At 30.2% G+C, this 24,269-nt stretch overlaps 1 protein-coding gene across 1 annotated transcript; it reads right to left on the bottom strand.

Moving 5' to 3' along the window:
* Positions 1–13,932: 13,932 nt before the first annotated feature.
* On the bottom strand, positions 13,933–18,508 carry LOC122589745 (GDSL esterase/lipase EXL3-like). Its single transcript, XM_043762072.1, has 5 exons — positions 18,252–18,508; positions 17,879–18,009; positions 15,047–15,280; positions 14,328–14,583; positions 13,933–14,246 (listed from the first exon to the last, which is right to left on the bottom strand). The coding sequence occupies exons 1-5, from the start codon at positions 18,502–18,504 to the stop codon at positions 14,065–14,067; spliced, it is 1,056 nt and encodes a 351-aa protein (XP_043618007.1). The 5' UTR covers positions 18,505–18,508; the 3' UTR covers positions 13,933–14,064.
* Positions 18,509–24,269: the final 5,761 nt, after the last annotated feature.

The raw sequence follows: 24,269 nt of genomic DNA, 5'->3' as shown, positions 1-24,269 counted from the left end.
CCGATTTTCTCGACTTGATAAATATTAGAAGCTCAGGGTTAACTAATTACTAGTTAGCACTTAGCAGAGCAAAATCTACAATTTTTTACGGATTATAAAGTATGGAGGTGACAATATTTAAACCTCTAACTTTAAGGTTATGGGCATTGCGAGATGCCAAACTAGTCTACGCCGAAGAGGACAGAAAACCAATAAACAAGCAAGGATTAAATGTGCCCTTAAGATAGAAATCATCAAATCAAATACGATGATTCGGTTTTGATTCGAATTCGATCTAAATTAAACTACTCAACTTTTTTAGTACTTCAACAATTAAACAACAACACAAACTCTTTATTACTCCATCCGTTCCGCTAAATCTGTCCACTTTTAGATTTTCAAAGTCATACTTTACGAGTTTTGACCATAAATATTTTTATTTGTGTTATATAATTATTGATGAAAATTATACCAATAAAACATATGTCTAAAACACAATCAATTCATATAACTTTCATTAAATATTATATAATACAAATAAAAAAATTTATGGTCAAAGATCGTAAAACTTGACTTTGAAAATTTAAAAATGGATTAATGTAGCGGGACGGGGGAGTATTTTAATAAACAGAGCAAACAATATAACGTGACATTGCTTAACTCTTTACTAATGAATAATAAATCAAATTACTATGGAAAAAAAGACCAACTATTCTAATCTTAATTACTCTAGCTCCGTAGAATGCAGATTAAGTCATGTAGGGATCTTTAACACATATCTACTAAGAATGTCTTGGCGCGATAGAGTCTCAGAATGTGTGGGATAGCATTCTTAGGAACATACAATTTCGAAAACAATATTTGGATCTTGTCAAACTAACGATTTGTGTGCTTGTATTTCTTGATGGTCATGCACATACCTTCACATTCATGTGTTTAAACTTTAAATAATGAAAGGGTGTTTTTTTTTATAGAGTTTTGCTAATAAAAGCTCTTACCGTCATCATTAACATACATAAATTAATTATATTAAAATAAAATTGATTAGGCTTTTGAAATAAAAAATGTACAAGCTTGAAGCTCCTTATACAGTTAGTGACACATAAGACTGTCATTAGGTAAGCACCATTCATTCTAATGCATGGCCGGGGAGGTTGTTGGATGTGTGTCACAAATCTACAGGATCGACAAGCATATACCCAAATAGAAGAAAAATATCACCAATTTATTTATTTACTATATAACATTGTCGGTGGTTATCAACAGTAAAAACTAGGGTGTAAGAAATGAACCGGAAAAAAAAAACCGGTCCAAACCGTGTGATCCGAAACCGAAAAAATTGAAACCCGAAAAAACCGAGAACATAAAAACCGAAGTATAACGGTTCGGTTACGGTTTTCAATATTCATTACCCGCGGTTAACCGAACCGAACTGAATTTCAACACATACCCACATATAATCATATATATGTATATTTACACATATATTTTTATTACATGATCGAATACATCATTTACATATCTCTCTAGCTAATTTTTTGTATATATTGTCTAAAATATTAACAATTTTACTAACCTTCTTTCACAATCTATGATTAATTTGGGATATTCTAAGTAATTTTCTTAGATATAAAGTTGTTAACTTTGCTTAAGATACTTATCAAAAATATTAGTAATAGCATATAAATGACATTTTAAGTAATAAATCATGATACTCTTAAATAGAAACTTGTATTGCATAAATATGTCGCTATAAAAAAGTAAATCACAATTAGATATAATGTATATTTATTTAAAAAATAAAATATTAATGTAGTTAAATAACTATTATACATAGAAGAATTAATAAATGCAATGTAAATTGACTATTATAATTGAATACTTAAACTTTATATTAGCATAACTTTAATAAATGGTTAACCGAAATTAACCAACTTTTTCGGGTAACCGAACTTAACGGTTCAAAATTTCTAACTAACTGAACCGAACCGAAACCCGAAAAACGGTTCAAATTTCTAGCTAACTGAACCGAACCGTTTACAACCCTAGTAAAAACAGGCTGGCAAGTAGTTGCACAACTGTATGCCAGTTTGCTTACTTTTCTTTTTAATTAAAGCACGTTAACAGGTAGTTGCATGCGCAGCTACTTGGCAGTCTGTTTATTTTTTTTTATTAAATAAAATATATGTATATAATATAACAAACTTTTGAATAGTTTTTAAGTCAGTTTTGAATTTTGTCTATCTTTATTTTTTATTTGATTAATACACATTTGATATATGGTTTTGTTTTGTTATTTAAAATTCTTTTAAAAACTAAAACATATGCATTTAATATGATCAATCTAAGCAGAGTTATTATATTTTTGTTTTATAGTTTTAATACATTTTATTTTTACGTCACATTCATATAATTGTTGAGATTTTGCCACATCATATCTCTTTTTGTTTTTTGTTTTTAGTTTTTTTTTTCCTTTTTTGGAGAGTTTTTTTGTTGGTATTCTTTTATTTTTGGTTATTTTCCACAACCATGTAAACTTTTAAATGTGGTTGTAATATTATTTTAAAATTAATATATATTTAGAGTGTCAAAATTTTTGGCTAACACATAAATCAACACAACAAAAATAATATATGTATCCATGATAAAGTAGATTGTTGTATCGTTCTATTAATCTTAAAAGAAATAGATAACCGCGACAAGATGTGCAAACCGATACCGCCTAATTGGCAGCCCGATCCCCCTAGTTTGGAACAAAATCGAACATTACTCTATTTATCAAATTCCTTTTAGCAATTGTAAAATACCATTGCACTCTTGCTACAATTGACTTTCTATCTACTAACTACTCTTTTTTCTTTTCTTTTCTTTTTTTTTACGGCAAAAAAATATATATGTTAAATATACATAGACCTCTAGCAAAACAGTAAAAAGGTCACATGACAGTAATAAACAGCACAATATTATCTAGAAGCGAAACAATCATAATGATTCTAGATACAGACTTAAGCTGCGAGAAACGAAAAAAAAATAATAATAATAAGTAATAGAAAAAAAACTCACCACTCTTGTTTTTGAACCCATCATCAACGACTCTAAACCTCTATAAATAATTTAATGAATTATTAATTTATCGAATGTTGATTTCCATTAATCTCTTAAGTTGGGTCTGAATAAATTATTAATTTTATCGAGGTATATTATTAATTTATAGAGATTTGACTGTAATCTTAACATTTTATATTTTTATCAAAAGAACACCCTTTTAATTAAAATGCAAAAATAAACAATATATTTATGAACTAAACTAGTTTTCATATCAATAACCTTTTCCAAACTTATTTAATCATCTCAACTCTTTTTTAAAATCTATCCAACTTCCATTTTTTAAAGTATTACACAGTATTTAGTTACGAAAGTACGAAATTACCTTTAATTAACACTTTTTATGAAAGAGTTATTAGAAATTACTAAATTTGTCTTTAATGAACTAATTTACACTCTAAATTCTTATCTTACTAATTTACACTATAAACTTTTATTTTTTAAAATATTTTCACTATCACCTAAATATCAACTTACACTACTTGACACCACCACCACCACCACAAATAATCGATGTCATCACCATCAACAATCATTGCCACCACCACCCGTCGCTGATACCACTAAACCGTTGTCATCGACACCGTCGTTATATTGTACGAGTACCATGCTAGTTAATATTTTAAAGTGACTAAAAACTTTGCTTCACCTATCAATGTTCTCAACGATGTACATTTCAGAAGTTTCAACTTGTACAATAAAACAAGTTGTATGACAAATTGAATAATATAACCATGTGGCACACTGGCACGAAAGCCTTTTAGTAATTAAAAAAAGTTTCAACTTGTACGACATTGAACAAATCATAAAGTGACAAAAATAGGACGAACCGATTAAATATGGGAGGAGATTTTTAAAAAATTTTGAACTTAATTTAATTAAAAAGTTAAGATTTAAAAATTATTTTTGATCTTTGATTCTAATTCAATGGTCAATATTTTAAGTTGAAACTAATTTAAAAGAATCTCTTTCCGTCCTATTTATGAAGGGAATTTCCTCAAGTTTCTCAACTTCTCTGGATCTCCCTTTAATCTGATATATATGTGTTTTGAAATTTTTGCTTAAGAAGCATTTTCAGTAATTATCCAATACTTACAATTCTATATGAATAGACTCTGAAATACTATTAATGGTTGTTTTTCTTTCTTGACTGTTAATTAACGTAATTTTGTTAATTTTTAATTTTTTTCTGAAAGTTTAGGTCATTTTGAATTAATATTATTTACATGTTTCATGTTATTTCTTAAATTATTGTAATTGAATTTAGTTGAGTTTATTGATGAACAGTGACGGAGTAAAGAAAATTTATGTAGGAGGGCAAACATAGAAGTCGTTTGTCATATCTATTAAAGGTCTCCAAATATATACACACATATATATATATATATATAATAGATCCTGGCTCGAAAAAACAATAATTAACTGGTACATATGTTCTTACATTTCTATTCTAATTATTACTCTTAGTTAAATATTTAATATTTAATAATAAAAAATATAATTATATTATTAATATATTACATATTTACAAGATAAATAATAAATACTTTCTTCTAACTTAATTTTTTCCTTTCTATTAAAATTTAAAACAAGTAAGTTTTTACCCTCCCAGTTTGAAAGATCTATATTGAAACTAATATTTTAGAAAAAAGATTTATGACAATAAATGTGACATTTATATATATATATATATATATATATTTTGGACACAATTACAAATTTACCCTCTAAATATATAAAATTTAGTTACATCAAATTTAATATGTGTGGAGATTCCCTTAAGTTCAGTTGAGGGGTCAAGTTGTAGCAATCTTAACCTTTGAATTAAAATCAAGGGTTAAAATCTTTTAATCTTAATCATTGATTTTAATTTAAAGGTCAAGATTTAACTTGAAGAAATCTTATCCCATTTAAAATATATAAAATTTAATTATATCAAAATTAAAGTGAGGGCGATTGTTCACACTGTCTCATTGTAAAGTTGTCCCTGTCGATGACTATCTTTATTAGTTTTTATGTAAAAAATATTTCACATTATATAATCATGTAGATAATTTTTTCCTTAACAACATTTATCTAATGGTATGACAAAATGATGTCAAATCTTCATAGATTAATATGTTCCTTTTAATTGAACAGTGCGTCGTATATTATTTAATCTTGTAAAATTATTATAATATTGTGAAATATTCATTTGAAAACTAAATTTTATATGAAAACTAGAAAACTGTCAAAACACATTGTTATCTGAATTTAACACAATGTGTTTTAATTGTGTTTTTATAGAACACAATGTGTTTTTATTGTGTAATCTAAAATACGTTATGTTAAGTTTTAAATCACAGTGTGTTTTTTATAACGTTGTAAATCAGAAAATTATTCAAACACACTGTGATATAAACTTAATACAATGTGTTTTTGAAAAACACATTAAAAACACATAGTGTTAAATTAAGATCACAACGTGTTTTGGTCAATTTTCTAGTTTTCACGAAAATTTTAGTTTTCAAATGATCAAAACCATATAACAATTAAAGTAGCGAAAACTACATTAATGTTTTTCCTCTTTTCTTAATTACCACTTAACTTCTTTTCTTTGTTTTTTACCACAAATTTGCATTTTCTTTGTATTTTAATAAAGAAAGAGAATATATTTGGTTTTTTAATTTTTGCCACATAACTTTAACCTTATAACTTTTGTCATATAACTTTAATTTTTTTACTTTTAGCACAAAAGTTTGGTTTTATTTACTTTTTAAACATGTGTTTTCTTAACTTTTGACACGAAAGTTTCATTCGCTTTACTTAATATCACGGACACTTTTAACTTTTTACATTTTTTCATATAAATTTAATTTCTTTTACTTTTGGCACGATTTTTTTGTTTTATTTAGTTTTTAAACTTTCTTTTTTCTAACTTTTGACACGAAACTTCATTCTTTTTACTTTTTATCAATACACTTTAAAAATTTTACTTTTTGACACATAACTTTTATTTCTTTTACTTCTTGCACGAAATTTTCGTGTTATTTACTTTTTAAACTTTTGTTTTGACGAAAGTTTCATTCTCTTTAGTTTTTATCACATAAATTTACTAAAGTTTTCATCCTTTTACTTTTTGCCATATCACTTTCGTTTCTTCTACTTTTCATACAAAAGTTTGTTTTATTCACTTTTTATACTTTTATTTTTTCAACTTTGTCAGGAAAGTTTCATTCTCTTACTTTTTACCACATAATTTTTTTTATAACTTTTGTCAACAATTTTTACTACATAATTTTCAGTTTTTTTAACTTTTGTCACGAAAACTTCATCTTATTTAGTTTTTGCACATACTTTGAGTTTACGCCATATTTTCTACTTTTTCTTTTTTAACTTTTGACACGTTTCATTTTATTTACTTTTTACCATATAACTTTTGAATTTTTAACTTCTATCAACGAAGTTTATTTTCTTAATTTCAGCAAAGTTTCTTTTATTCACTTTTTACCATATAATTTTATGTTTTCGTCACATAACTTTCAATTTTGTAACCTTTTTCACGAAATTTTCATTTTCTTTACTTTTCACCATATAACTTTTGGAATTTTTCCTTTTGTAAACAAAGTTTCATATTCTTAACTTTTTACCACATAACTTCAAATATTTCAACTTCAGCCACCAAAGTTTTATTTTCTTTACTTTTGACCACATAACTTTTCACTTTTTAACTTTTGTCACGAAACTCCATTTTATATAATTTTTTCCACATGTGTAGATGTTACGTAATGTCTCATGGGGCAACGCCCAGAGAGAAAAAACTAGTTGAAAGTTATTTAAAGTATCTTACTTGACTTGAAATTATATTAAAACAAAAATATTACCTAAATACTTCAAAATTCACTTTATTCCACTTCCTAAAATTAATGTGTTCGTTAGTTTATTCACCTTAAACAATTTATGCACCTAAAATTAATATGTTTATGATAAATGTATAAACAATTTATGCACCTTTAGGGCTGTATTTAACAAACCTCTCTACTTAATTGTACATTCTAAATTTTGGACATCAGCTACTTATCGGTTATCAAACATGCTGTACAAATAAAAGCTCCCAGCTAACTTTTTCTAGCTACAATATGAAGGAGTATAAATTAAAAAATTTATTATATATCTTCATATCTTAAAATTAAGGGAAGTGATATTCTTACAACAAAATTCAGCACAACAAAGATACAAATTTCACTAATTAAAGAGAGAGATCCATCATCCGTTTTTCACACCTAAACAAATGGTGTCATGTCACTCTATGATACCACTCAATAAAAATGTGAAATATCATGTTTTCATTTTTTTCTTACCCGATACAAATATAACATTGCTACATAAGTACATATAGAAAAAATTTCTTGAAGTAGTAGTTTTTATTTTTGTTTTGTCAAAGGAGTTTTCAGGGAAAAAAATTTGTGAAACAAGGTGTTCTGGCAGTGCCACTGCCGGTCTCACATATCTTAAGCAAAGTCGGCGTTGCCACTGCCGGTCTCGCTTTCCACGAGCGAGTCCGTGGTTCCCACTGCCGGTCTAGCCTTTCAGGAGCGAAGCCGTGGCTCCCACTGCCGGTCTCGCTTAAAGCAATTGTGAGGAGCATAGTAGCAGGTGGTTGGTGTTGACTACAGGCTCAATTATTTTGCTCGTGTATATATATCTCAAACCATATGTGTTACTTTAAATAAAATCCACATCTAAGTAAATACAAGTCGAGTTATCATTTTTCTAAAATAGATAATGGATTCTTCATTGTCATCTGATCCTTCATCACCTCGTATGGTAGCATTTCATGCATTGAAAGCGCAATGTAAAGAGGATATAGATGACGGGTATGAACTTTTGTACAAAATTAATGATTGTAAGCTTCTTATGGAACAAAGGAAACTGGAACATAAGAAGAAAATCAAAGAAATAAGGAAAAGGGGTAACGAAATCATTATAAGTGAAGAAATGCATAGCGATTATCTTGAAACAACGTTACCAGGTTTTGAAGAAATAACTTCTCAACTTGATAAACTGCTAAAGTTGATTGACAGAAAAATCGATTTGGCGACAAATTATAAATTGTAAGCCGAAGACAGTTTCAGTTAATATCGTATAATAAAGTGTATGATTTTTTTACTTTATTCATGTAACTTTTTATCAGTTAATGTGATGTTGATTTAATATGTATTATTTTCATATTAATTTTTGATCGATTATTATGTATTATCTAAGAAAACATAATATTTAACTTTATTGCCAAACATATATTTATTAATCAAAACATACAAACATAATACTAAATAGAAACTATCTAAAGCCACCCGTTCCACATCTTCGTGGTCTGCGAGTTCTTCGCGGATGCACATTTTCTTCTCCTTGTTCTTCTTCTTGTTCTTCTTGTTGTTCTTCGTCATTTCCTAGATTTGTAACTGGGTTTTGAGAAGAACTTGGAATGTCGAAACCTTGTATTGGATAAGGAGAGTAATTTCGTGGCGGTGGACCAGATAACTGGTAATCTTGTACATTGAAGAGATTGTCAAATAAATTACCCGGAGTAAAAAAAACCCGGGTTCTGAGGGACCGCCCCATGAGGGATATGCTGGGTGCCAGAACTTGAGGCACCGCCCCATGAGGGATATGAACATGGGAGAACTTTCCATGCCATCTATTTGCTAAACAATCGCTATAATCATATGGCGGCGATTCTTTGAAAGGGGTGACGCGTGGGGCAATCGCTGACATTCTTTCCCATGCCCAATACTGAACAACAACGACCCATCAATTCCCTTTCTATCTGGCTTTGTAGCCTTAGAAAGATTCCTGTACAAACAAGCAAGAGTTGCAGAACCCCAACTCTTACGACCTTCATAGCTCAGGTCGTCTACGTACTGTAAATAATTCAAACTTATATCAAAGGTGTTTGAATCATGAAATAGCTCCGAACCACAGAGGGCTAGAATAATCATTCTAGCATTTTGCAGGCACAATTCATCGTTATTTTCATCTAATGACTTGGCTATGCGTTTTGCTAATGTCTCCAATCTGATTTTACCGTTGCTCAAATTATCTGCATAATCTTCATCATTAGGGAAAACCCCCAACATATCCATACACATCTCATTCCAGAAGTCAATATTTCTGGGCTCCGTAGCCCACTCACCAGTCACAGCTGGCCCATCTATGGGTAAACCCCACATCACCTGCACATCTTGCAAGGTAACAGTTGCTTCACCAATTGGCAAATGAAACGTGTTTGTCTCGGGCCGCCATCTTTCAACCAACGTGATAATGAGAGGATGATCGATTTTGTGGACCACTACCATCAATACACCCTGAAACCCAACATTTCTGATATAGGTCATGACCTTCTCACATATTGTTTTGTTTGTCTTCAGCTTTGCAAGTTGTAGCATGATTCCTCCGTCACCTTTTCTACATTTTGGCTCACTCACTTGGCGTTCATGGAAAATATTGTATGCACGATGGTTATCTTGAGTTTGTCGCCACAACAATTCAGGATTTCTTGGTACACATGTAACGTTAAGAGATGCCATTTCGTATTGAAAATATAAGGTATTTGATGAATGAAAATGTTCTTGCTTTTGAAAATAATGTATGTTTTGCTTTGTGTTGTATGTGATCTTTCAGAAATGCATGTATATGTATATATGGTTTATTAAAGACTTCATGTGACTCCTGCAATGTTTGGAAGTGACTATGCAAAGTTGGAATTGAGTGAAATTTGGAATTGAGTAGTCATTTCTCTGCCTCCTCTGCTCCCTCTGTTCGAACCACTCGAGACCGGCATTGGAGGCGAGACCGGCAATGGCAATGCCGGCTTCGCTTAAGAAAGGCGAGACCGGCAGTGGCAACGCCGGCTTCGCTTAAGATATGCGAGACCGGCAGTACTGCCGGAACACCTTGTTTCACAAATTTTTTTCCCTAAAAACTCCTTTGACAAAACAAAAATAAAAAACTACTACTTCAAGAAATTTTTCGTACATATAGCTGAAAAGCACGAAAAGGAAAGGAAACCGGATCGGAGAAACAGTCATATCAAAACACTATGCTATATAATACTAGTGAAGTTTGCATATAGTATGATCCATGCAGTTTGATTGGGAGAAGTGCAACATATTCTTAAAAAAGAAAAAAAAGAAAAACACTGGTACGTACAGTTTTATAAATGTGGCTGGTTTTGATTTGCAACTTGAAGAAGTGGAAATGACCATTTTGGGTTTTGGTTATGATAAAGATGCGGACGTTTGTCCAAATTTGGCCCTTTGTGCTTTGTGGAAAAGTAATCTTTTTTGTCCATGTTTGTCCAACTATTGTTTTGCCTTGACTTATATGAATAGAACATAAATTTATTACAGTATTTGATCGTGACTTATGGAATTCAGACAGCAACAAAATAATTTAGTAGTAAAGGTGTCCTATCTACTCCGTACGTCTCATTATGTGTTTTGTTTCAAAATTTAATTTTCCAAATTTAGAACTTTTTTTTTTTTTGGAAAGACGAAATTTTGAGGGTTTAGACTACGTTGTCTAAACCGGGCCCGCGCTAGAGCACTCCAGAACCGCAATACCAACACCACATTGGGGGAAAAACCCTAATTAACCACCTAAAGACACAACATTAATTAGGGTAAACCTTGCTCTCTCAACAAGCCTCGAACCCGAGACCTACCTCATAGAGGGACCTCGATGAAACCACTGCGTTAAGACAATGATCTCCCAAATTTAGACCTTTGATAGTTTTGTTTATATTAGATAATACTTGATGTTAATTACATAAATATTACTCTCTTGTCCTATTAGAAGTGTCCTACTTTCAATATTCAAAGATTTTATTTTTAAACTTTGATTTTAAATATATTTTTTTGTGTTATATAAAACTTGATAAAAGTTATATCATAAAAAAACACGTCTAAAACACAACCAATTCATATAACTTTTTATAGATATGGTTTCATCCAATTTTATATAACACAAAAAAAATAAAATTACAGTCAAAATTTATAGATAAAAATTTTGAAAATTCGAGATAGACACTTCTAATAGGTCGTTGAGAGAATTAAACTTATAAAACAAGGTTGTTTGATACGTTAATGCTATATCAGTACGTATCACCTAATAATCCACAACATCCGGTATAATAATTTCTAAATTGAACACATAAAAATCTAAAACTCGGCGTCGTTGGAACAATATTAGACGTCAAGAAGTAGTTCCACGTAAAGAGGATTGTATGTGTGATGTGACCTATTGAGATCGTGTCGAAAGATGAGGACGACCTCTCCCTTTTATAGGAGAGGTTTAGCTTGGTGGGGAATTTAGAGTATTGTTACCTCTTCTCATAATTTTGGTATATCAATTCCATTGATATCCGATTTCTTGCCTTGGATAGTTATCATATATATTGACCGGATATATATTCACTTATTATGAATATCTTTAATCTTAGAAAATGATCGATTTTAAGTTTTAAACAGTTAGTCGGTTTTCGACATCAATGAACACATCATCGTATAATGGTGAAGCCCTGCACGTACTATAGACTACGAGATATACACCATAAGTCATTACAAGTGATTTAGAGAAAAAACCCACAAAATTGTCATTCCTAAGAGTCGAACCCAAGATCTTTGGAAAAAATCAAGGATGTATCTGCCAGTTGGGCTAGCTTCATTTGCGATCGATTCAATTAATCTTTAACTGTTATAGCTATCCCCGGACTACGTTCTTTCTTATATAACTTTTACAAGTCCTAATAACCATAGGATGTACGGTAGCTATATAGATTGTAGGAAAAAGTATTTGTATGTGTATGCAACTTGTGACCAGCTACTATTATATGAAAGAAACTTTAGTCGGGTTCATTGTATGTAAGTAATCTGCTAAAACTGAACGAATCGTGTAAGAAATCGACGTGGCACCACCAAACATCTGATACATGGCCAAATGAGAGACCTCCACATCAGCTTGTTTACGCGATTCATTCAGTTTTAGCAGGTTACTTACATACAATGAACCCAACTAAAGTTTCTTTCATACAATAGTAGCTAGTCACAAGTTACATACATACACAGATACTTTTCCCTAGATTATATCATAAAGATATTTGAATATGCCTCATACATAATTTATGAGTATGAAATATATTGTGGTTAAAGTAAACTGATGATTGAAGTTAATTTATAATAAACAGTAACGATAAATATAATATATGTTTAGTTAAAGTTTGGTTTTACTTTAAAATTTTAAAATCACTTCAAAATCAGAAATTGTAAGCATTGATGATGACAGCAAATAACCTTGTGATTTCGGATCGTAAAATCAAAATTTTAAAGTCGTCATGTTATTAGATTATTATAAGTAATAGAATTGAAGAATTGAGAAAGAAAAAAAAAACAATTTTATTAATGAGAAAACTATCAGTCAAATAAGGTTATAATGTGCTTTGTATATATAAGCTAAGAGTTAGAGTTTAATTATAAGTCTAATAAGGAAATTGAATCTATATACAACTAAAAAAACTAATTTAATAAAATAGATAAATTAAAAAAATACGTGTCGATCAAGGATTATGCCATATGTCGTTTCAAAAATATTTCAATCATATTTTAGTTTATTAGTAGATGCATATTGTATTTTGTATAGTCAGAGGGGTATATCATCAACATTAATAAGAGATAGAAGAGATAACTTTTTATTTATCCTCTAAATTTATTAGCATAAATATCTTCATCTATACTATCTATATAAATTAACTATCCTCCCTAAAATTTAACACTTTACCTTTAAAATCTCCAATTTACCCTTTTAATCTATATTATCATTAAACACTTTATTCATGGAATTCCAAATATACCCTTAAAAAAAACCTTACGCGTGTCCCTTCCCTTAAGTTGCTCACATAGTATACCAAAAACACACACATGCGTTACCGAATTTAATAATCAATCAACATAAAAAACGCTTATTCTAAAACAACAACGGCGGTAAGAAACACTTGAGTTAAATCATACATTCATGTAATAACACGGTACAACTACTTAACCAGCGTTTTTTTCCTATGCTCCGCTGCATCGCGCGGATACAAGGCTAGTTATAATAAAATGATGGTATTTAAAAATTTAAAATTAAAACAAGCTATTCAATGGAATTCTCGTATTATGGTTGTATATTTCTAAAAAGATTTAATATTTCTTATCCAAAATATTGTGTTATGGTTGTATATTCAATGGAATTAGTAATGTGATATTATTAGCATTTCTAAAGAGGTTTATCATATTGCTTATCCAAAATATGGTTTTGACATGATTAGACTACCATATCACATCATTTTTGACATAATAATGGAACAAATGAACAAACATCTTATCTTTATAATCATTAAAAAGAAAAGGACATGATTAGACTACCAAATCACATCATTTTGTATTATCAAATAGAAATAGTACTGCAGTAGATAAGATAAATGATTAGTGTTGAATATCTTGAAAGTTAAGATATACATTTTTCAAGTTAAATCGATAAACTTTAACCACAAAGAAAAAAAAACTAGAGCGAGTTTAATTACACCAAGGTGAGGAACTGAGGATTGATGTTGCACATTCAACTCTAAAAGTCAATATTTGACTTACAATTTCATCAGTGATGTTTTCTTAACTCATGTAGTTAATCAATTTAAGTTGCAACTCAAGGATCAATAGATTCATTTGATCACAAAAAATTGATAATCTAAACAACTTAACCCGAATAATCCGGTAAATACACAAATTAAATATGCGGGTTCACCAAAAGACCAGTCTAAAATGGTACATCATCACAGATCATAAACTGATGAATCTTTAGTATATATGGATCCATTAAGAATCCCAACAATGGTAATCGGCCCGAAGACCAAAAGATGTCACACATAGAGGACGAAAGCCAAAAGATGAACGTTACGACGAGCCATCGTCACGTTAGTAAGTTCATGTTTTTGTTGAGAAAATCATCAACAAGGATTTTGTATGCATTCTGTGTAAAATGAAAGCTATCCCAAAAAACGTATTCCGACACATTTGTACATGTGAACTTGCATAAAAATGCTACCTCTATAGTACCTGTGCCGCAACAGCCTATGTTTGAAATATCAAACCCTGTCACAAAAATTTGAAACACTCACAAATATTATAAAGTTGCAATTCAAGGAAATTGTTGTTCTAGAGCTAGAATAGTACCATATTTTGTAGGATTCTGAATGATGTCAAGTGGAAGATAATAAGCATCAATGTAAACCATCCTTGCAAAAGGGAGATTGAGGTTTAAGTAATTGATTTCCATTGATAGTTTGTTGTTGAATAACACTGCTAACTCATTATACTTCTGTGCACATTCTCTTAGTGTTCCTCCTTCCAAAGTTCTCTGTGATGGTAAACATCCTATTGGTGGTACACCAAAAATACCGATTCTTCGAGCACCTAAATTGTATAAATTCTGTTGGTTTTCAATCATAATTGAAGTCAGTGTGGAGATTTAGTGTAGTAAATTTGATGGTAAAAAAACATGATATCATTTCTGAAAACTCTGAGCTTAAAAAATTACAGAAAAATATGTTCTATAGTAGCGGACGTGGCTATAAAGAATTATGTTTTGTGAGGCCTCAACTAATCACTAGACCGCACAATGGGTCTATGAAAAATATATCTTTGTACGTTTATCATTAGTTGTCACTAATAACTTATTACATGCATAGACGTACAGATAATGTCCTTGTGGTACATTATCGTCAGAGATCTTAGGTGATCGACGATTTGAGTTAATAGTGTCACCTATATACATGTAATACGTTATTTGAAACATCTTTTACGACTGTCATTATCAAAACTCATTTAGTTTTTTTTATTATATCGTAAAGTACTATATTTAATGTTATCAAATAATAAAGCTAAGAAGTTACCTGCAAGAAGGAGGAAGCAGAATCGACTAAAAGACCAGTGTATGAGTCAAAGTCATAGTGATATTTCCTCAAAGGGTTCTTGAAGTAGGTATTGGTGACATCATTGCTGCCTGTTGCTAATATGAACAGGGCTTTACTTAAAATTGTGTTTGCTGCATCTTCCCCTGCCATTGTCTTCACCTTCTCTATATACTCTTTGAATAACTCTATTTGTCCCTCAAGCGATATCACTGACTATGGAAAAACGAGTAATTTTACAAACAAATCTACCATTATAGAAGATTATATACAATTTGATACATTTATATTTAGACGGGTCGATTTAGGTTGTTATCCATGTATAACGGGCCAATTCATTTGAAATTAGAAAAATAGTAAATTAAACGAAACCTGTCAAATGAGTTAACAATCACCTCATCAAATGTTTTTTCCCCTTTTTCTTGTTTGCAAAAATATTGTATTAAATCAAACAAACAAGAGTGTTACCCAAGTGTTATATTGTAAGAAGTTCAGGGGGTTGATCATGGTCGTAGATTCTTTTTGCAGCCAAGGTTATAATGGACGGGCAGGTTGGTCAAAAGAGGAAATAGTCTATTATGCATGCGTTGGTTCATTGGGAGGAACTTGATGAGCAAATCCATGGCGAATTAGAGGGGAAAATGGTATCTAGGGGGACTGCGAGAGATCCTTCTGTATTTTTTTCCATCACTTACTTGCGGGTTGCTACCATTCATCTTTGATATGCTTTGAATTTTGTAATCTTGCCAGAATTTGATTGGAATAATCATAGCGATGGCTGGAAGATCATTTGTTTTAATATCAAATGATAAGAAAGATATACTATCGAGAGAAGATAATTGATTTAATTACTAAAAGAGTTAACGTCCGAAATCGTCCTAGTGGTTTACCCTAATAATCAAGTTTCGTTCTTAACTATTCGAAATGACAATGACAATCCTTTTGAAAAGGATAAAGATCACATCTAGTTCTTTATGCAAAGAAACGTTTTCACCTATCTGTTAACTCCTTTTCGTGTCATGCAGGTGAGGTATTTGGGTCATTTCAAACCTGTAAAGAACCATTAGTGTTATTTACTAAACACAAACATATTTCCCTTTTCTATTTTCAAACACCGTAATCATATTCATAAACACATACTGTATATGAAAACACACGAGCCATGCTAGAATGACAAATAAATTACAAACTAATTGTTACAAACATAGGTGACATGTGAGGTGGTCCAATTAAACAATAGATGGAAAGAAGAGAGAGAACACATAGAGGTGGTTTAATTGGTGTAAGTTGAGTTTGTAACAATTTGTTAGTAAAATATTTGTAAACTTAGAATAACTCTTATTTTAATATCATTGATGGTCCTTTACAGGTTTGAAATGACCTTAATACCCTTACGTCATGACACGTGCGGGAGTTAATGGATAGGAGAAAATGTCCGTTTGCCTAAAGGACCGGATGTAATCCTTATCATTCTCAAAAGGACCATTATTTTGAAAAGTTAAGAATGAAACTTGATTATTAAGGTAAACCACAGGGACGATTTGGATGTTAACTTTTATTAAAAACATGTTGATTCACAATTTTGTTCATACACTTATTTATACGAAGACTCAGTAACTAAATCTTAACAAACTTCAATGAGTTAATTTCATTGCATGCCCCTGGGGTATGTCATATTATCATTTTTGCCTTTGTACTTTTTTTTTTATCATTATTACATTACCATGTGGTGACATTTTGTTTCATTACAGACCCTATTTCTAACAGTCGTTTGTTGTCATCCGTTAACCCCTTCATGTGCATAGAATGTGAGAGCATTTTTGCTAGTTCACATTTATTAATATCTCATAATATCCATTTCTTCCATCCAGACAGTGGTAACGATCGATGGTGGTGGTTCCCGAGTTGTAACAGTCAGAAAGATGTAGATAGACTGAAATAGTGGTGGTTCATGGAGTTGCAATAATCCATGGCGGTGGTTCCCGAAGTTGTAACGATCGACGGCGGTGGTTTCCGAAGTTGAAACTGTCTGGAGTGTATGTATGTCTATATTGTGTATGTATATGTATATATTGGGTATGTATACTGATATAGATGTAATACATAGATACAAAGATGTAGATAAATCGATGGATTTTGTGTATCTATAGATCTGTAACATATATTGGTTTTTGTTTACTGTTTAAATACATATGCATATGTATACATGTGGATTTTTTTTTAATTTTGGGGAGAAGATTTTCATGTAAAAAGACTAAAATACCCTCATATGCAATGTCCATGAGAGGATTGACGGAGACATATCAACGGACGTTAGAGTATGGGGTACATAATAAAGCAAGAAGTCATCTCATGGAGATGTAATAACAAAAAAAGATACGGAAGCAAAACTTGATAATTTGACATACCCTAAAGGTATGTAATGAAATTAACTCGACTCTTAACTAGCCTACCACCACCCTTCAAAAAAATTATCTTACACAAGTAGTCCCTGAATTTCCAAAATGTTCTAGTTACTCCATATATGTTACAGTTAACCCCCCTAAACTTTTTAAAATGTTACACCAAATGGATGTTATTCAACGAGCTAGAGAACACATTAAATCCGTAATCAACCGAAATTGGTACACTATCTATTAAAAGAATTAGAGATTTTAAATTTTGTTTCAGATCAGGTTTACCTGATCCGTTTCTCTATAACTTTTGTAATTATAACTGACACATATAAATTTCCCGAGTCAAGTGTTTTGTGTCAACCCAAAACTCATCTAATTCGTCTATTTTGCTACTTCTAGATAGATAGATTGCACATACCGCAAGTTCAGATGTAAGGGGATCATATCCACCGCCTCCTGATGCAAAGTTTACTCCAGTCAATAGATCTTCAATGTGAAGGTTTGGGCCAAGATAAGGTGGTAACACCTCTTTGACACCGAGTTCTTCCACTGCAAATTATCATACATATATGGTTATTTGAGTTTTCTTAATTAGTAGTACCAAAATTAAACATTTTACTTAAATGATGCAATTTGTATATATGCAATTATCATATATGGTTATTTGAGTTTTCTTAGTAGTACCAAAATTAAACATTTTACTTAAACAGAGCAATGACTTCTAATAGTTAAAAAGAAATGATTTAGTTATATACTTATATATAAAGCAAAAGATATATGTATATATGTACCAAAAAAGTCAGATGGAACTTTGCCATTTGAAAACCTGCCAGTGGGTTGTCCTCCGGAAAAGTCTTGGCCATAAGGAGGATAATTCACCTTAAAAATTGTTTGCAAGTTATTGTTGTTTCCTGTATCCACTACGGAGTCTCCAAACACGATAACTGCTGGGACTATCGAGCTTCCGTTGCAACGAAAATGCAACAGAAGCAAAAACAGAAGAAGAAGGAAAGAAAAAAGGTTGTGAAGGAAGAAAGGCTGCATTGCTATTTTGGGTAAGGGTGTGAAAGAAATGCCCATTTCAAACGCATATTTAAGAGCATTGAATTCACACATATCCAATTTCTTCTTGTCATGGTTTTTTTAAGTGTTGAATGGACTTCAGTCTTTAGATAAATGTGAAGTTTTTTGTTCCAAATCTATAATTAAACTAAGCTTTTTGATGGGTTACTATTTATATCCATGATCCATTTAAGTAAGACATGACACTACTAATCGGCTGGATTTTATTTTGTGCTATAGTTTTTAAGGTTTTTGTTAAACGAGGTCATAAGGGTTTTCGTTAAGGTATATTACATAGTTGTATACTGATTATAAAATTCAGATAAAGGTTGAGCTTGTAATATAAAAAGTATAATTATTTTTATGCGCGTTAAGTGAAACTTTAAGTACTTCACTTAACATTTTCTTATTTTATAACAATGGAGTTTGATTTAAGTTATGAGTTAATTGAGTTCTTAATTCTAATTACAATGGAGAGTTACTTGAGGGATAAGTGTAAATATCATATCCATTCAAAAAAAAAAGTATAAATATCATATGTTATATGTATTTATTAATTTATAATAGTAACTTCTCTGACCATCTTGTATATATATAGTATTTGTTGTTTGTTATATCATGCAACATGGATGAGGTTGCTGGTTATTCATTGTGAATTTATGAGGCTTTTTGCATTGCATTTTCCAATGCTTTCTAGATCTCCTTTACTGTGACATTTCATTCTGATACTCAATATCATATTTATCCTGAAGTGATTTTTTTTCTATTCAATTGGCAACATAATAATATTTCAACTTAATTAAACTAAACTGTAACAATGATGCCATATCAACTAGTTAAAGTAACTGGGTTTTACTTGTAGCGCGAAAGATTAACAAGGCACTTCACTTTTGATGACTGAGGGACATGTTCTATTTCAAAGTTGAAGTTAAGGATGTGTATGGTCTGAATTGAACGGTTTTAATCTAAAATTTGTGCCAAATCAATACCAATGGTTTAATTTTTTTTTTCAAATCAAACCGCTCAAATTGTTATGTTAAACTAAACCAATCAGACCAATTTAGTGGCACGTACGAAGATTAAATAAAATCGTGTAGTAATAGTTAGCATACCAACATTTAGTAAAGTATACTTTCTATATTTTACAATTATTAATAATTTATATTTACACTAGGTAGTAAAATATGAGAGCAATATCATAAACTAATTAATATATATCATGACAAAATTAAATATCAAAATACTATTATAATTACATATATTAGTTTAATAGTCCGGGTTGTTTTAAATGGTTGATTTAACCTTTAAAACCCAAAATCAGACCATAAAAACGGTTTATTGAAGAAAGAAACTGTTGGTCTAAGCTTTTGATGTTAACCCGACCAAACCGTCCATATATCCTAGTTTAAACCAATTTAGTTGGTTTCTACCAAACCGTTCATATGCGTAAATGAAGTTTAAAAAAAACTAGATTTTGCCATATCCAATTGACTTCTATTGTAACCATTGGGTAATAGCCCAATGGCCACCAGCCGTCACTTTTCAGGAGAGATCTTGAATTCGAATCTTGTTAAAGACAAACTTGAGATAATCAGGGGATTATTAAGTGGTTGAGAATCAATTGGACACCAATCTGACTGAGGATTAATAAGTATCGAATGGTACATGAGATCAGGTGATTTCATCCCATTTTTAAAAAAAATTGACTTCTATATTGTTCGATAAAAAAAAAAACAGCCATGTTTGAGTATATTCAAAATCTCTGTTGTTACAATTACAACTTACAAGAACAAAGGCCCATTAGACTTGAGCCAAGTTTAGAGCCCACTTAAAGTTTTAAGTTTTCCTGGAGCCAACTGCCAACCTGCTCCTGTTGCATAGACTATTGAACCACATTCAGTGGCCCAGGATCAAAAAAGTAAACACTCCTTTAAACCCTTTGCAAATTGCAATTTGTAACTAGTAATTTATAAATGGTTTTGATGAACTTTAGATGTACATGTTAATTACGTTTTAAGTAACCATACAAATACAAATGTCTTAATACTTTATAAAAAGAAAAAATAACTTTAGTTGTATAATTGACAACGATATTATTTTTTACCAAAATTTTTAATTATTTTTTAAACTCTTACAAGAATGACATATAATTGAGTTAGCCCTTAAATAAATAAAAATTCTAAATGTAAAATTTCATTTTTACAAAAACTACCTAATTATGTGAGCTGGCCATAAAAGGAAAAAAAACATACAAAATCAATAATAATAAAAAAAAAGGATTAATCACGAGAAAATCAACATATTTTCTCATTTGTACATGATTGCCCATTATACCTTTTTTATTGATGAGGTTTACCCACAAACTTTTTTTTTGTACACAGTTGACCCATAGCTGACCGGTTTACCGGTTATAGTCGGGCAATGAAGCTTACATGGATTCACAACGACATGTTTAATTTCTGGATGACTAATGTACTTTTTCTTTTTTGTACATGGTTGGCCAAAAAACTTTTTTAATTAATGTATATTGCCAACAAACTCTTAAAATTTATACATGGTTGACCCAAATCTTCAAAACTGGTTCTTTCGCATACTCAAATCTTCCAAACTGCATCTCTCTATAAAAAGAAAACCCAAAAATTTTAATAGAAAAAAAACAAAAGATTTTTTTAAAAATAATTCCAACAATTATATACATGTTTTAGTAGAAAACATTTGATTCAGAATTTTGTCCCCTTTGATTGACAATCCGGTAGATAATCAGATTTTTGTCAAACGAATAGTTGGCTAATTTGGCATTTTCATTATCAATTTCAAACTTACATTCCTAAGTCAGATAAAAAAGTATCTTATACACTCACCTTTGTTAGCCTGCAAGAATTCAAACATCTCGCCGGAAAACTCAAAATCGACATTTTCTCTCTCGTTTCTTCGAATTGAAACTCAAAATTTGTACCAAAATACTCGAAATTGAAATCCGCACAAACCCTAACCAACAGAAATACGAATTACAATTTTCTGGTGACTGAGCGGTTAGCGGTTGAATTTTTCTTAGAAAAATCTTTTGTTTTTTTTTTAAATTAAAATTTATGGGTTTTCTTTTTAGAGAAAGAAGCAATTCTGAGGACTTGAGTATGAGAGAACCAGCTTTGAATATTTGGGTCAACCATGTACAAATTTTAAGAGTTTGTTAGTAATACATATCAATAAAAAAAGTTCAATGAACAACCATGTACAAAAGGAAAAGTACATTAGTCATTCAGTGATTAAACATGTCGTTGTGAATCCATGTCAGCTAAAATTGTCCACGTGGTTACCACGTTATTAAAAAGGGTAATTACCGGTAATATGAGTCAACTGTGTACAAAAACAAAAGGTTTGTGGGTAAACCTCACCAATAAAAAAGTATAATAGGCAACCGTGTACAAATTAGAAAGTACGTTGATCTTCCCGTGATTAATCCCTAAAAAATAATAATCTTGTTGAATGACAATAAAACAAGAGGTTAAACTTAAAAGACAAAATAATTAAGCTATTTTCCTTATAGTCTAAAAACTATAATTTAAACAAATTATTGATATATTGATGTAAAAAAATCAAATTAATTTTTTTATAACGTGAAAATAAATTTATATCAAATATTTTATAAGATTTTATATTGATATTGATTAAAAATCTTTGACTAACTAACTTATGACATTGACTAATGAAGTAATGAGCATGACATGACTATACAAATGACGTTTAAATGAAATAAAATTTGTGATAAAATGATAAATAATTAAAATTTAATGTAACAATTAACTCTATATGTCAAGAGCAAAATTATACTTTCTTAGTTATATAATAATAAAAAATTTTAATTTAAGTAAATAGTTGAAATTATATTTTCAAAAAGTAATTGATAGTTAATAAATAATTATAACATGACGACACACATGATATATAAAAAAATTAAATTTAAATAAATGTTTGAGATTTTATTTTCCAAAAGTAACTAATAATTAGTAAATAATTACAAGAGAAAATGTCACAAATGGTCCCTGTGATTTGTCATATTCGCATTTTGACCCCTATGTTTTTTTTCCGTTGCAAACGGTCCCTAGAGTTTCAGTTTTCGTTGCTAACGATCACTGACACTAACTTATGTTAGTTTTGACCGTTTAAAACCTTCACGTGCGAATCACGTGAGGGTATAATCGTCTATTTAGTAATCACAGGGACTATATGTGATAAAAACTTTTGTAATATAACATTTATATTCTACAATATATATTTACAAATGTGTATCTGCTTCAATCATATACTCGTATTTGTTTCTCTGTATCAATCATATATTTCTCTATATCTAAATCTACAACACAAGTACACAACAATCAATAGTTTCCCTCATTTGATATTTACTAATATATATAACTTTTCTCTTTATCATCATAATCATTTTTCTGTATACAAAATTATGAAACTTGGCTCATCATCTATCACCATAATCAAATACAAATGAAACAAAGAATATATACTTTCTTCACTTTCATTTTCTCTCAATGACACCCTCACCTTCGTCATCATTTATTAAAATAGTGTATATTGTTCAGGTTTCTGGTTTAAACATGTTTATATTAGACACTTATTGTGTGATTAGTGTTTATGTAATGTAGGTTTTGGTTATGGATAAATGGAAGTGCAAAAGGACTGCTGAAGGAAACAAGTTTATAAAGAAGGGCTAAAGATGGACAAAGGCTTTCTAGAGGGACTATTTGGAGTGTCGGTCTACATATTTACCTGCCTATATAAACTGTTTATTTACCCTAAAAATTTATAGAAAATATACATATAATTTTGAGATATCTTGATTCTTTACTTCAGATTAAAAAGTTTTGTATATATTTTTTTTGATCGATTGATCTTTTCTGTTTCAATATCGTCTTGATATTGATTCTGGTCTGTAATAACATTCTATATTTTTGATTCATAATAATAAATCTCAATCAGTTCTCTCATAATTGATTCATATTATTATCATATAACTAATCAGATTCATAATAATCATTAAGTTCTTCATGGTATCAGAGACAGGTTCCTCTGATTAGTATTATTCTGGTGTTGATTTGGTGATTTAGGGCGTATTTCGTTTTCCGAAACCCTAAATCAAAGAACCCTAATTTTTTAGGGTTTTTTCTTGATTTCACTCGATTGATCTTCCGCTGCATATTGATTATTTGATCTATCTCTTGACTAAGTGAATCAAGAGTAGATTTGTTCAGATCCTGGATCTGGTTTGACTAAGTGAATCAAAATCAGATCTAGGGTTCTTCATCCTTCTGCAAAAAACGCACTGTTTGTCTTCTTATCTCTTTTATTATTATTATTTGTGGTAAATCTGCTTATATTTTCTAATCAAATAAATTTATATATATATATATATATATATAATTTCTTTTATCTTTTTCTCATAAAAACACCAGGGTTAATACTTGACCTACCTCCATTTGAGAGGCAAGGAATCCTGTCACTGATTCTGGTGTGAGACTAAGATATATTTTCTTCAACTGTTTTTTGTTTTTGAGAAGAGATTATTGGTAGATTTTGTTTTTCTTCTGTTTGTTTTTTGTGTGCTTATCTGTTGTTAGTTTACTTAGTTTATTTTAGCTAGCTGTATTAATTTCTTTTGTGTTATTAAAATGACTGGTGCTGGGAGTGGTAGTACTCCTGCTACTGCTTCTATTGTGTTTGGTGATGAATTGTTT

This window comes from Erigeron canadensis, chromosome 2 (genome assembly GCF_010389155.1).
Source record: "Erigeron canadensis isolate Cc75 chromosome 2, C_canadensis_v1, whole genome shotgun sequence".
Lineage (NCBI taxonomy): Eukaryota > Viridiplantae > Streptophyta > Magnoliopsida > Asterales > Asteraceae > Erigeron > Erigeron canadensis.
The sequence above is the reverse complement of the archived record's forward strand: the minus strand, read 5'-3'. Positions and strand labels throughout refer to the sequence as shown.